We start from the raw sequence: 14,373 nt of genomic DNA, 5'->3' as shown, positions 1-14,373 counted from the left end.
AGAAGCGCCTGTAATGATTGAGGTAAGAGCGAGGCCTAATGCTGCCCGATATACAATTTTAAAAACCCCAAAATCGGCCTCCCAATCAGTGGCGTACTGAGGTGGGGCGGTCCTCCCCCACCCCGGGTGCACGGTTTGGAGGGATGCACAGCCGTCCGGGTCCTCCTGCCCTTCCTTTCCACCGGTCTGCGCACGGGGCTCGCACCCGCCGCCCAAATGGTGCCGTTGGTTATCGCGAGACTCGCGGGAGTTGACGGCACCATTCAAGCGTCGGCGCGGGACCAGGCAGGCGCAAGCCCCGAGTGCGGACCGGGGGAAAAGAAAGGCAGGATGACCCGGACCTGGCCGGCTGTGCACCCCTCCAAGCCGTGCACCCGGGCGGATCGTCCCCCTTCTAAATCCATTGTACTTGTCTTTTATTCAGTTCCACTAATGAGCACCGTGACAGGCAGTTCTTATGGGGCAGTTCTTGGAAGTATTTCTTTGTTTTTCTGTGCCTAAGTATTCTATTAATTTAACTTCCTTATTCCTGTGGGGATCTCCAAAGGGGACGAATGGGAGACGGCCGGTGGCAGGTGGTACTTTAGCAATTCTTACAGGTTGCCATAGGCCTCAGGAGCTGTCTTCCCTCTGCCGTGGTCCTGCCCCTCCTTTAAGTCAGAGACAGGCTTGGGGCAGAATTTGCTGTTAATATTAATAAACAATATTGGACTGGTAATATATATGCATTTGTCATTATTCCTGAACACCTAAGAGCGAGGTTGGCGCAGTGAGCTGCTCACTAGGTACAATTAATACATCAATATACATACATTTGCAACAAAAAAGAAAACAAATAATAATCTCAACCACACACAGATATGTGTAGTGCTCCCCCTGCGCACTGTAGATAGATTTTTTAAAAAAAATTGCATTAAATGTCTGAAATAATCACTCACTGCCAATTGGTCGGATGCACGTAAATTTTTTTCGTGTGAAGGACAAGTTCTAAAAGCCAACAATTTTTGATCCCAGTATTAGCAGTGAATTTCTGTATGTAGCACGAAAAAACCATCACACATATGGTAATTGATTTATGTTTAGTTTAATTAATTTTTATAGTTTAATTTTATTTGAAAGTCAGGATGTGTCGGTATTTTTGCGAGTGACCACATAATGGCCATGTAAAATATATAAGCCACTGAATATAGATGGAACATAGCTCACTGCCATATCATTACAAATAAACTAAGTACTGAAACATAGCATGGGGTAAAAAGACAAAGTATGAACCCATATCAATACATTAGAATCAATGCTAGCATACTATGATTAAGTCAAAGAGATACCCTAGGTATTGGGGTCTTTTGCAAGATATTCAATTACTGGTCTCCATCTGTTGATTCAAGATTCCAGTGTTATATAGGACTGCTCTGAAGCAGTCTCCCTCAATAAAATGGTGACATTTCATAATCTAGTCAGAGAAAGCAGGACAATAATTTTTCCACTGTGCTATTTCGAGTCTAGCTGCCAGGAGTAGAAAGGCAAATAGAATGCTTCTATCCAGTACAACTGGGTCCAAACTAGACTTGCAGCATAGCCAGCCCATATTGTTGTGTACATGAGTTTTGAAAAATAAGTTGATTAAATATCCATACAGTACCCCAGAATTGATTCATCTTTGGGTAATCCTGCCACATGTGCTGGAATATGCCTACCTCTCCACAATTTTGCCAGCAGTAGGCTGAATTAGAATCTTAGTTTCTGTGAAATTAAGTATGTATATCTAAGCAATTAATATTGGGACTCTTGAGTTACAGATGTAACTGTTTTCTTCAGGTTCAAGATGATCATCTTCCGTTGTTCATCCAAAAATGCCTGCATAAAGGTCTGTTCCCATAACTGACGAAATGAGTCTCTTATCAACCCTCTCTACTACTAGAGATTTGTAACACACAGAAATCATCCCCATAGTATAGACTCCACCTAGTACAGTTTCTTTGTAAATTCCACTTTATGGGCAGCAGGAAATGAAGCAACCAATTTAAAACAAAAGGTTGTGACTGTGTTGCAGCGATCCAATATCTGAGCGCTGTTCACAATTTTCCCATTTTGAATTAAATATTTGTAAGCCCATTCTTGCTTAACTAAACAAACCTTTCTCTACCCTCTTGTCCTGGAGAAAATACAGGAGTGTCCTCAATATACATCAATGGAGAGAGCTCAGGGCTCAGTTTACAGTATCAAAGTATGGTATGGCATAAGAACATAAGAATTGCTGCTGCTGGATCAGACCAGTGGTCCATCATGTCCAGCAGTCCACTCACGCGGCGGGCCCCAGGTCTAAAATGAGTCCAGCCTCACCTGTGTACGTCCCAGTTTAGCAGAACATGTCCAGCTTAGTTGTATGAAAAAGAGAATAGACAAGATGGGTAAAGGGAATATATTGAACGTTCTATGGTGACATGGAAGTCTGTTCCACCTTTATCTGTTGTTAGTGTGGCATTGACCTCCTCCAAAAGAAAACGATTCTCAGATTTGCTGCCCAATAATACAAACTGCAGTTTTTATTTTCTCAAAACCATAGATATTTACAAATCTTTGCAGATGGTTTCCTTTTCAATATTCTGTTGCATACTACTACATGAATTCAAGCTGCTATCATTTACATTCACACATTTTAGGCCAAAAAATATAATGGAATCAGACATTTATGCTTGCTAGGGCAGGAAAGAAGAACTACAAATTGTGGTGATTCAGAAGGCAGTATGGAGGAAGGGGGAGGGAACATACACTAGATCTGCAATGAATGCTAGCAAAAACTAGCGACATATCCCGTATTTGCAGCCTTGCAGGTGGGTGAGAAATGTCAGCAAAGAAAGGAACAAACAAGAGAAAAAAGGAAGGCAAGGGAGATGTCTTTAAACAACCAGTATGAAACTTTTATTATAAAAGTTTCAGCAACAGAAGCTGACATTGTTCCTTGCAAACATGTAAATATACACGTTGGAAGTAGAGTTATGGAACTATGATAGTTATTTTGCTGCAGACAAGTTTAAACCCCCCCAAAACAAAACTTCTCAATCAAAATATAGATATTGTGTCCTGAAAAAAGTAATGGTAAGAAAAAATCCTATTTATATAGAAAATCAGATTAAAACCAAGGGAAAGAATATCACTGCAGTAACTGTTCCAATTACACCAGAGAAAAATCATAGTATTTCAGATGAAAAAGGATGCTAGGATAAAACTTAATTTTATCCCTAAATATTCATACCATGAATTCATGAAACTACAATTTCTTTTTGATTTGCCTATTTCCACTGGTGTCTTTGAACTTTCAATTAAATTAGGACCAGGCACCATTAGCTATCATTTCCACCTACCCAGCAATTACCCTTTCCTTCTAAAAGTAAATAAGAGAGATTCCCTACTAGCTTACCTTGGCTCAGAGATTGGAACACTATTCCTTGGCTAGGGGCCACATACCAGGACTCCTATATTTGGGAGTCCTGATACGTGGCCTGATATCAAGGGCCTGTTTGGCCACAAAGTATTGAAACTCAATGAAGTACATGACTCCTTCCTCCGCTTCCTCCTCGCAGGCCTTAAACACTGCCTTTGCAGTAAATCAACCTCTTACTGACCCATGGACAAAGTCAAGCAATGAACCTTAGTGAACTCTGCAAGGCAATGCATAGCATGGTCAATGAGATGCAGCCCAACCCAGCCTTGAGTCTGTTACTAGCATTCCTTGGTAAGAGAATAATGAACACAATCAGTGAGGATATTTGATAAGCAGAAATTTTTGGCTCCAATTCCTATCTCAAATGTTTAATATAAAAATACAATCTGTAAGTAAACATTTCCACAGAATTTTATTACAGTGTATAAAGGTTCACATTGGCACACTTCCAAACACATTTCAATAAAGAGAAAGACTAAATCAAAAGAAATGAGATAAGGGTCTATTTTAATCAAATCATTTCTATAATTTTTCACCTTTGATCAAATCAGACCCACGCATCTGGTTGGAAACTTATTTGGTTTTATGATACTTTCTGTTGATCCTAGTTACAATGCAATATAAAACTATCTTTCAGACCTTTACATATCATCATAATATGTGCCAAACTGGCTCAGCCCAAAGATACATTTTGTCTCTAGCACGGGACAGTCTGGCCACCTGAAAGACCCTGACTCATCACAAAGTAAAGTGATTTCTTGCTGCTCATACACAGGGATAACTTGGCTAATAATTGTTTGTTGACTCTTCCTCCAGGAACGAATTCAAGTTCTCTCTCTCTTTTTTTTTTTTTTAATTCAGTTATGCTAAATGCCTTTATCACATCTTAGAAACAAATTCCACCACATGAATGATTTGTTTTAAGTCTGTTGCATTTTTTTTCATGGAATGCACCCTAGTCCTAATAATCTTTGACATGGTAAATCTTTTCATAAGAATAATATCCTGGCTAAATAAAGAATTTTTTTTAAAAAGGAATAATATCCTGGTAACTGGTATGCATAATTTTTTAAAATTACTCAACTACTTATGCTGTTTGTAGACAGTATTATAGCTCTAAAAATTTGCCTTAGAAGCTAATGTTCTACCTGTTCAAATCATATGGACACCAAACAAAGGGGCTGATGTAGAAAGCTACCGTGGTCTACAGCATGCCCTTGTTAAAATCCACTGTATGCTAAAAGGGATTCTGTGTTCCCGCAGCAGCCATCATGCATATTAAAATGCATACTAAAGAGCTGGTCAGCTACCTCATAGTATGCAAGGCTGTAAATCAATGTCTACCGTGGGAACTCAAAGCTAGAAACCTACTGCTAGGACCGAGGCTGGTATAAAGTCCCCGCAGTTGGGATCTGCACCATCTCAATCTCCACTGCAGCAATCTAGCACTGTCTCATCTCCCTAAATCACCCCATACGGCTCCCTCCCATGCCCCCTCTGTGATCTTAAATTAAAAAAAAAAAAAAAATATATATATATATGTATTTATATATATCCTGCAGCTCCCACCCTCACATGACCAGCCCTCCCTTCCTCCTTCCCAATAAAAACTGTTCCCTGTGTCTAGTGGCACCCCTCTTCCCCCCACCAAACCAAAACTTAAAAAATAATCTCGGTTATCTAGTGGCACCCATCCCACTTTCAACCCTGTTTCTTAGCTCCCCCCAGACCCAAGTATCTAAAATGGCGGCTCCTGCCCTCTGTGGTGCATCTTGGGGATGACAAACTGGGCAGGGTCAGTGTCATATATGGGAGGCATTTTCTTATATGATTGTCCATTTGCTGGTTATTTCACATGATTTTTTCAGGATTATTCATCATGTTTGTTTGATTTTATTGTTTTATTGTATTATGTATGTAAAGACATATAAACCATTTAGGCTTAAACAGTATATCAATTTTTAAAATAAAAATAAATATGGCAGACTGGCCCAACCCAGTTCATCCCAGGATGCACCACATAAAGCAGAGTTCGCTATTTTGGAGATTATGATCCAGAAGCAAGTGAGCAAAATGCCAGCTCTAAAGGAAGTCAGTATACACTGAAAAACTTCACAAAATAGCCCTCTTCCGGGTTAATGACTACCTAAGGCTTCAAATATGGCTAACTATTTCTGCCCGGATTCTACCATATCCTTGTCCAAAAAGATCATGACAAAAGGGAGAGTAGGAATTGATGAGAAGGGGATGCCATTAGAAAAGTATTTACATGTAGTTCCTGTAATAGTGATGTTAAATGATTACGTAGCTTCAGGTAGTTTAGAAATCAATTCTATCATTTAGAAATTCTCAGATCTACAGGCTACTCAGTCACAAATTTTACATATGTACTATATACAGTGGTATGCAAAAGTCCTGCATCACATGGTGAAATTTGAATATTTAGTCATTTGAGACTCAGTTAACATAATTTAAGCTACTAACTGAACATAATTTTGTCGGAAAAGTATAATTCCATACAATTTCTGGTACTTCTTTGATAACTGTGACTATTCAGTTACATCAATTACAGCATTATCTTTGGGACAGTGCTGTGAACAAGTCTGCCCTGTGAACTTCTAAAAGCCAAGTTACTCAGCATTTCATATTCTGCTCTTTTCACTGTTTTTCAGCATTATATCTGCTTAATTTCTCTTCTCCTCCTCCCTGTTTCTTACAAAACAAAAAAAGCACAAAAAAATAAACCCTTCTCTTTCCTCTGTTAAATCTTATTTCCTCTTCCTTTTCATAGGAATAAGGGTAAAACTTATATTAACTCTAATTAAATCCTGGTGCCTATGGCACAGGGTGACTAAAGTAGGGAAAATCCTGTTATAAATCCTGTGTTTTAGAGTAGCCACTGATTTGGTATAGAGCCTGCATTTTTGTTTAAAATCCTGAAGTTTAGGGTGGTATAGAGCCTGCATTTTTGTTTAAAATCTTGTGTTTTAGGGTGGTATAGAGCCTGTATTTCTGACTTACTAGTTTTCAGCCATTGTGTCTGCTGATTAGGTGTAGAAGGGAGGGGCTCTGATTTACTACTAAGGTTAACTGCATTATCTTTGGGACAGTGCTGTGAACAAGTCTGTCCTGTGAACTTCTAAAAGCTAAGTTACTCAGCTTTTCATATTTTGCTCTTTTCACTGTTTTTCAGCATTATATCTGCTTAATTTCTCTTCTCCTCCTCCCTGTTTCTTACTTTAAAAAAAGCACAAAAAAAACCCCTTCTCTTTCCTTTGTTAAATCTTATTTCCTCTTTCACTTCATAGGAATAAGGGGTAAGACTTATAGTCCCACCAACCCCAGGGACCACTTTTCATATATAGAGACCCAAATAATCAGAACTACTCAAATCAAGTCACTTCACAACCACTCAAGATGACCTTTATTCTATGCAATCACTGTGGTGCTTTAATTCCAAGACATACTATTTGGAGGCTTAAGGCTTGCCCCATCTGTCTTCAACTTGCTAGTAATAAGGAGGAGCTCTGCAAACTTAAACAGGAATTGAATACAATTAAAGCAGCTTCCATCACTCCACAAAAATCATACCAACTTACCACCTCTACTTCAAAGAATAAACAGCTCAGGAATAAATGGGTCACAGTAGGCTCAGGAAGACTGCAACATGAAACACAGAAACATCCACCTTCACTAATATTACCTCTACAGAATTCCTTTGCTCCACTAGTGCACTGCGATACTCAAGAAAACAGAAGGGAGGTGGGACTGGAACCAATGAAGATAACTCAAGAGAACAAGCGCACCTTAAGCACAAATAAAAAAGCCAAAAACAGAAAACTATTACTGTTGGGGGATTCCATCATCAGAGGCATTAACCTTGGAACACAAGGCGAGGAGACCAAAATAGTGAAATGTCTTCCAGGATCCTCAGCTACCAAGAGTTCCAGGCAAATACAGACTATAATTAAGGAAGAAACTAAGGATTTTAACACTGATGATGTTATCCATCTGGGAACAAATGACCTGGCCAACAACTCCACACTTGCAGCACAGAAAGCTTTTCGGGAGCTTGGTGAGGGCGTGAAACCTTTTGTAAAGACTTTAGCTTTTTCTGAAATACTGCCTGCATATGGAAAGGGAGAGCAAAGAGTGAAAAACACAGAGGACTTTAATAGATGGCTCAAAGCCTGGTGTCATCAAGAGGGCTTCAGGTACATAGGAGGATGGGGAAATACATAGAAGGGCAAGAAGCTATATTGCAAATATGGGCTACATATTACTACAGCAGGAAAAGGAAACCTTCCAGAGAATGTTTCTAGGCATTTAAACTATGTATGAAGGACAATTATAGAGACCACCCCCGGCAAAAGAAAAGATGTGATAGTAGTAAATATTGCAACATAAAAACAATATCAGCAACTCATTTCTTAGTATTGCAACAGAAAGTGAAATAAAACAAAAATCCATATGAAAAAGGAGATTACCGCTGGAAAGCGATGACCACAAACGCTCGCAGTCTAAGCAACAAAGTTCATGACCTGCAAGCCCTGATGTTAGAGGCATATCTAGATATTGTCGCTATCACAGAGACATGGTTCAGCGAATCACATGGATGGGATGCAAATATATCGGGATATAATCTTTTTAGGAAGGACAGAGATGGTCAAAAAGGTGGAGGAGTAGCTATGTAAAGATCAATATCCAAGTGACCGAAATGCAAGGGACCTGGGGAGAGGAAGAAGCGATATGGATCGCTCTGAAAAGAGAAGATGAAACTTCTATCTACATGGGTGTAGTCTACAGACCTCTGACTCAATCGCAGCAAATTGATAAAGATCTGATTGTGGATATCCAAAAGTTTGGAAGGAAAGAGGATTCAGAGGAGGCTGAGCCCAAGGCTCCTGCCCCTCCAGCAGCACATTGATGCTCCTTAGCTAACCATCCAGCACAAACTTGGCATGATACAGGGGTAGAAAGACCTGAGGGACCCATATCTTTTAAGCAAAATCGAGGGGTTCTGAGGCAGATAAGAGGCTTTAGAAAAAAAGGTAGTTTAAAATCCAAGATGGCTTCCGTCAACGAATTTGTGCCAAAAACGGCCGGGGGGGGGGGGGGGGGTCTTCCCTGAAGTTCAAAGATTACTGGCATAGGGGTTTTGGAGAAAGAGAACCTTAGTTCTGGCCCCAGAAACCTTCAAAAATCACTTTTTTAGACCCTCCCCCACAGGCTATAATAGCTTACTCATGTGACATGTGGTGCCAGCTTGCTTCAGCTCAGAAGTGCAACTGGAACAAATGGAGAACTCTGCCTCACAGGTTTGCTCTACAAACTTGGTCTTTGGACTACCAGTGGGACTGATGTTAGACTGAGCCTCAACCCCTAGAAACTTTCGCTGTGATGTAAGTATGACCATGCAGCCAGCCTGCTATTAATCCCGGCCAAGCCAGGAAGGAGCCAAACAGCCTGCGCTCAAGCTCCTGATAAATCATGGATGCAAGCAAGGGATGGCTCTGAGTTCCAAAATTATTACAGCAGGCTGGCTAGACAGGTGTCCACAACAGCTGACTTCTGCCGTGTGAATCTGCGTCTTGTCCTAAGCAGAGGTCCTAACAAGAGGAAACCTCTGACACTGAGCCTCCAACTTAAAATGACAGGACCCCCCCCCATAACAAAACTACAGATCAGATCAGAAACATATCTGAACAGCTTGCTTGCAGAAGAAAAACTGAGGGGACAGGAGTAAGAAGGAGGCAGAGTTGAAAGATGAATGATATTCTATAAGCAACTTGTGGGCTCAGATGCATAACCCTAGTATTCAGGATTACTAGACACATTGCACTAGAAAGTAACTTACATTTGGAGGCCGACTTGGGCATCATGTCAATTGAAGCAAATTTTTACATGGTCAAATTTACTCTGTTGACTAGGTTTTAGTAATGCTAGCATTGTACAACTTCATATGGATTTATAATTATTTTGACCCAGGATACCTACAAATTAAATATTAGCCACTAGGTACATATCCTCATGGGTCACTATTAACTCCCTCTACCAACTAAATGAGTACTTTAGCGATTCATAAAAGTTCAGACTTTATAATGATAAAATTATATCCAGAGATGATGTATTATTTTTCAAATTTGATATTTTGCTTCATGATCTGGAGGCTCTAACCTATAGCTAGAAAATGGTTCATTTTTCCTATGCTGATGATCTTCAGCTAGCTTATTGTAGAGTCCCTAGACCAGTGCTTCCCAATCTTTTAGTGTATGTGACTCCATGACTGTGGCAAAATAAAACTGTATGATCTCCTGGAGGTACTGAATAATGATGTGCCTATGAAGAGCCCACCTAGATCATGACTCCAAAAACAAAGTTTTGTAATCTCATTTGTAGTACTGACCCACAGTTTGGGAAGCTCTGCCCTAGACAATGAAGATGCTAGGTCATCTAGTTATGTGGGACTCATTACTGCATGGATGGAAAAAATATATACTTAACTTGAATCTAGATATAACAGTGGTTTTGTGTGTTGGTAAGCATCTGGATTTATTTCTATCAGGTACAGTTGACATTGGGGAGATTCAAATTCAATAGAAGTCTCAAATTGAATATTTTGACATGAGGCAGGTAGTTAAGGTAATGAACTTGTCAGAGTTAGATTATTTAAATTTATTGTTATCTGGGACTGCCTAAACAGCTTTTAGGGAGGCTCCAGCTAATACAGAATACTGCAGCTAAAATAATCTGTAGGAGAAAGAGATATGATTGTGCTATCCCTTTTAAAATTATTATTACACGGTGGCCCTTGGATCTGCAGATTACTTTAAAACTACTTATGTTTTTATTTAGAATTCTTCATAATGTTGTCCTAAAGTATTTAAGTAATTTTGTTAGCAAGTACAGACTGACTAGTTCTTTTTAGATCAGAAGTGGTCAAGCACGGTCCTCAAGGCCTACAACCCAGTTGGGTTTTCAAATTTTCCCCAATGAATATGCACAAGATTGATTTGATTTACATACACTGCTTTCATTGTATGCAATCTCATGCATATTCATTGCAGAAAGCTTGAAGACTCAACTAGGTTGTGGCCCTCGAGGACTTTGATTGTCCACCCTTGTCCTAGAACAAACTCAGATGGAGGTACTATTAGTGAAAACGTCTGTGATTAAGACAGCTATGGAGAAAACATATATATTGAAACTAAATTTTGCTGGTTTGTTTTTATATGATTTCTGCTTAATTTACAAACATTTAAACTTTGCATTTTATTTAGGTATGTATAGGTAAGTTTTTATATTGAAATCTGTATATGCATTCTTTTTGTTCAGTTGTACTTTGTAACCCAACTAGTTCTTTTTTGGGTATAGCATTGAATTTAATGATTGAATTAAAGCAGATTAAAAAAAAACAACCCCAACATAATGAGCTTTGACATAAAAATGGAATATTCTGGGATGGGAACTGAAATATTTTTGAAATAAAATTTTATGAAATCAAAGAGTAAAACATTTCAGCTTTACAGCCATAGTAACAAAACTGGATGGGTGTTAATGTAATAATGTTATCAATAATGATACTTAGGGCTTCTTTTACAAAGCCGTGTTAGCGGCTTTATCGCACCGTGACGTTTTATCATGCGCTAACCCCCACGCTAGCCGAAAAACTACCGCCTGCTCAAGAGGAGGCGGTAGCGGCTAGTGTGGCCGGCGGTTTAGCGCGCACTATTACGCGCGTTACACCGCTAATGCGCCTTCGTAAAAGGAGCCCTTGGTTACACCCCTAACCTCCACAATGAATTGCAGTGGTTAAGGAGAACATAGATAAGTGTGCTGCTGTAGAATAAAGTTATTATTATTATTATAACCATGCTATATCACAGTGCGCTGAAAAGCACAGCTGACGGATTCTGTATACCTGAGATCGAAGTTCAAGATTCTCTTCCTCCAGCTCCCTGAGTTTGCCTTGCAGATTCTCCAGCTGCAGAAGTCCCTGTGACAAATTAAAGGACTCATTGGAACGAAGTGGTGTAGAGCAACTGGAGTCGGTTTCACTTTCTTCAGAGGCAATGGAGACAACACGAAGTAACTCATCTTTCTTGGCGAGCTCATGCTGCAGCTGGTTCACCTACATTTAACACACACAACTGTCTGATAAATGTTTCTTGCCTTCCCAGTTCTGAGCACAGAAAACAAAATGTAGATTGGATCCAGCTCAAAAGATGAGGACAAGTGAGAATAATTTACAAGGTGTACATGTAATTTTAGAACCCCAATCTGTGTGTCATGACAAAATTTGAGATAAAACAATCAATTCCAGAAGGATTAAAAACATCTTGGGTTCGATATTGAAAGTGATTTAACAGGACAAACATAGCTCCTTGCCAGTTTAATTGCCTGTTCAGGGTTAACTGCTAATTTTCAGTGGTTTGCACTGAACTGAAAACTGGCTACTTTGAGGATGTCCGGGTGCGGGACCAAAGCTTGGCCAGTTAAGTGGCGATATTCAACATAAAGAGGATTGCATAAAAGTTAGTCCTATCTCTAGGTGGCAACCCATAGTCAGTTAAGTGTTGAATATCACACTTAACCGGCTATACTTTAGTTGGATCTGGCAAAACACTGATTAACGCTGACTGATTATCATGCCTCTTGCGTTAATGATTCCACCGGGCCACAGAATAAGGAACAAAACAGCAGTATAAGTAGGAAAATCAACTGATTTGGACTATCATCACACAGAAAATGCTGCACGCTAGCATGATATTTTATAGATGACAATGAGCTATAATAAAAAACTGCACACAAGTTAGTGGTCTAAGTGTAGAATACATAATCTATCAGAATAAGCTGGATGTCCACATTTTTTGAATACTTCCAGTTTTGTCTGAGTATCATAAATGTAACTCTAGATGGCTATTCAAGTAATTATTCTGAATGAATGGTTTTTCTTTTGACAGGCAGGTGCAATTTTTACAATACTATGTACTGGTATGTCATCTTCTATCATAATAAAACCCTAAGCGCGCATGCGCACTTCATACGCCATGATCCCTGACTCCGTGTTCTGTGGTGCTGCATGCACAGTAGGATCCTGTGGCAGTTTCTTTATTGGCCTCTGTTCTTATGCGCATACGTGCCAATGGCTTCCCCCCCCCCGCATACCTTTTGTGTTATTCTTGGTGGTCCAGCAGTGTATGGGCACCTCCTTCCGGGCTCAGGCCTCGTGGTGCACAGGAGCGAGCTTCTGAAGCTCCCGCATGACCCTGCTAGCGGCCCAGGGCCGTGTGGGAGCTCGAAGTTCGCTCCTGCATGCCTGTGCGCTGCGAGGCCCGAGCCCAGAAGGCGGTGCGCAGGGCAGGAGCATAGTCCTGCCCATACACTGCTGGACCACCAAGGATAACACAAAAGGTATGCAGGGGGGGGGGGTAAAAAAAAATTATTTATATCGGCCATGACAGGAGGGATCTTTTCTGTCCCAGCCTAACACTAAGACCACCAGAGGTGGAAGAGGAGGTGGGACAGGGTGCAGAGCTTTTGTCACTAGAGTGCTTTTGATGGGGAAGAAAGCAATTCTTACTAACTGGTTGTCCCGAGATCCCTCTTCCTACGCTCAATGGAGAGCGTTGATGATTGTTCATGCGACGCTGAAGCGGAGACTAGTGGGAGATTTAGATCGTGGACCGGGCCGCAAATTCTGTCAGACCTGGGAATACTTCTGGCAGGACCTCACACCGTATGCTCGCAGTAGACTCTTGAATTGTTAGGACTATCTTACACTCTCAGTCATGGTAGTGGTATTGGACTTTTGGGGTGGGGAGGGAAGGGAGGGGAGGGGGTGAACTAGCACTGTTATTCTTTGGATTTGTATGCAACTTCTATTTGTATGTTCTGGTTGAAATAATAAAAATCATTTGAATATAAGGAGTTCTGCCAGCTCAACTGATTGGGGAAACCCTGCCGGCTCTGTATCAAGATGAGCCGGCAGGAGGGAGTGCAACAGCTAGGAAGGAAAAAAAAATGGATGGAGCTGACAGGGATTTGGAAGGAAGGAGCTGTGCCTAGCAATGTATTCTTTTGAGCAGGCACTAGGCACAGTTCCTCTCCTTTTTACCAGGGCTCCTCATGCATATAATTTGCATGCTATTCTAAAGAGTCTGCTGCGTAGAGTATGGGATGCAAGAGCCTTGAAGCTTTTTGAATTTGTCACATGATTTAGTACCATCATCATATTTGCTGGTAAAGTCCAAGAACCCTCCTAGCTTTGCTTCTTTTTCTTAAAATATATGGTAGTGGCCAAAGTAAAGCTGTGCCCTGGTGTTGCATTCAGCTGCAAGCAGGAAAAGCATGACAGGCTGAAAAAGTGCACCCAGCCGCCTTCCCTATCAGGCTCTGCACCCAGCCTCCTTCACTCCCTGCCCTACTAGGCTATGCAGCCACCCCCCCCCTCTCTGCCAGACTATGCAGTCAATCCCCCTCACTACTTGTCAGCCTCTGCACTGCACCATGTACCCCCTCCCTGCCAGGCTCTGCACCCTGTCCCACCTCCTCTTCCACCTCTGGTGGTCTTAGTGTTAGGCTGGGACAGAAGAGATCCCTCCTGTCATGGCCGATATAAATAATTTTTTTTTACCCCCCCCCCTGCATACCTTTTGTGTTATCCTTGGTGGTCCAGCAGTGTATGGGCAGGACTATGCTCCTGCCCTGCGCACCGCCTTCTGGGCTCGGGCCTCGCAGCGCACAGGCATGCAGGAGCGAACTTCGAGCTCCCACACGGCCCTGGGCCGCTAGCAGGGTCATGCGGGAGCTTCAGAAGCTCGCTCCTGTGCACCACGAGGCCTGAGCCCGGAAGGAGGTGCCCATACACTGCTGGACCACCAAGAATAACACAAAAGGTATGCGGGGTGGGGGGGAGGGAATTATTT

The 14,373-nt window shown here is 41.2% G+C and overlaps 1 protein-coding gene across 4 annotated transcripts in view; it reads right to left on the bottom strand.

Moving 5' to 3' along the window:
• The window catches only part of TRAK2 (trafficking kinesin protein 2), a 198,730-nt gene that overhangs the window by 104,977 nt on the left and 79,380 nt on the right, over positions 1-14,373 (bottom strand). For all 4 annotated transcript variants that reach the window (XM_033944580.1, XM_033944579.1, XM_033944577.1 and 1 more), the window contains one exon: positions 11,367-11,576. In XM_033944580.1, coding sequence (XP_033800471.1) covers positions 11,367-11,576 — 210 coding nt within the window. The remainder of the gene's footprint in view (positions 1-11,366; positions 11,577-14,373) is intronic.

This window comes from Geotrypetes seraphini, chromosome 5 (genome assembly GCF_902459505.1).
Source record: "Geotrypetes seraphini chromosome 5, aGeoSer1.1, whole genome shotgun sequence".
Classification (NCBI taxonomy): Eukaryota; Metazoa; Chordata; class Amphibia; order Gymnophiona; family Dermophiidae; genus Geotrypetes; species Geotrypetes seraphini.
This window is presented reverse-complemented; position numbering and strand designations above follow the sequence as displayed.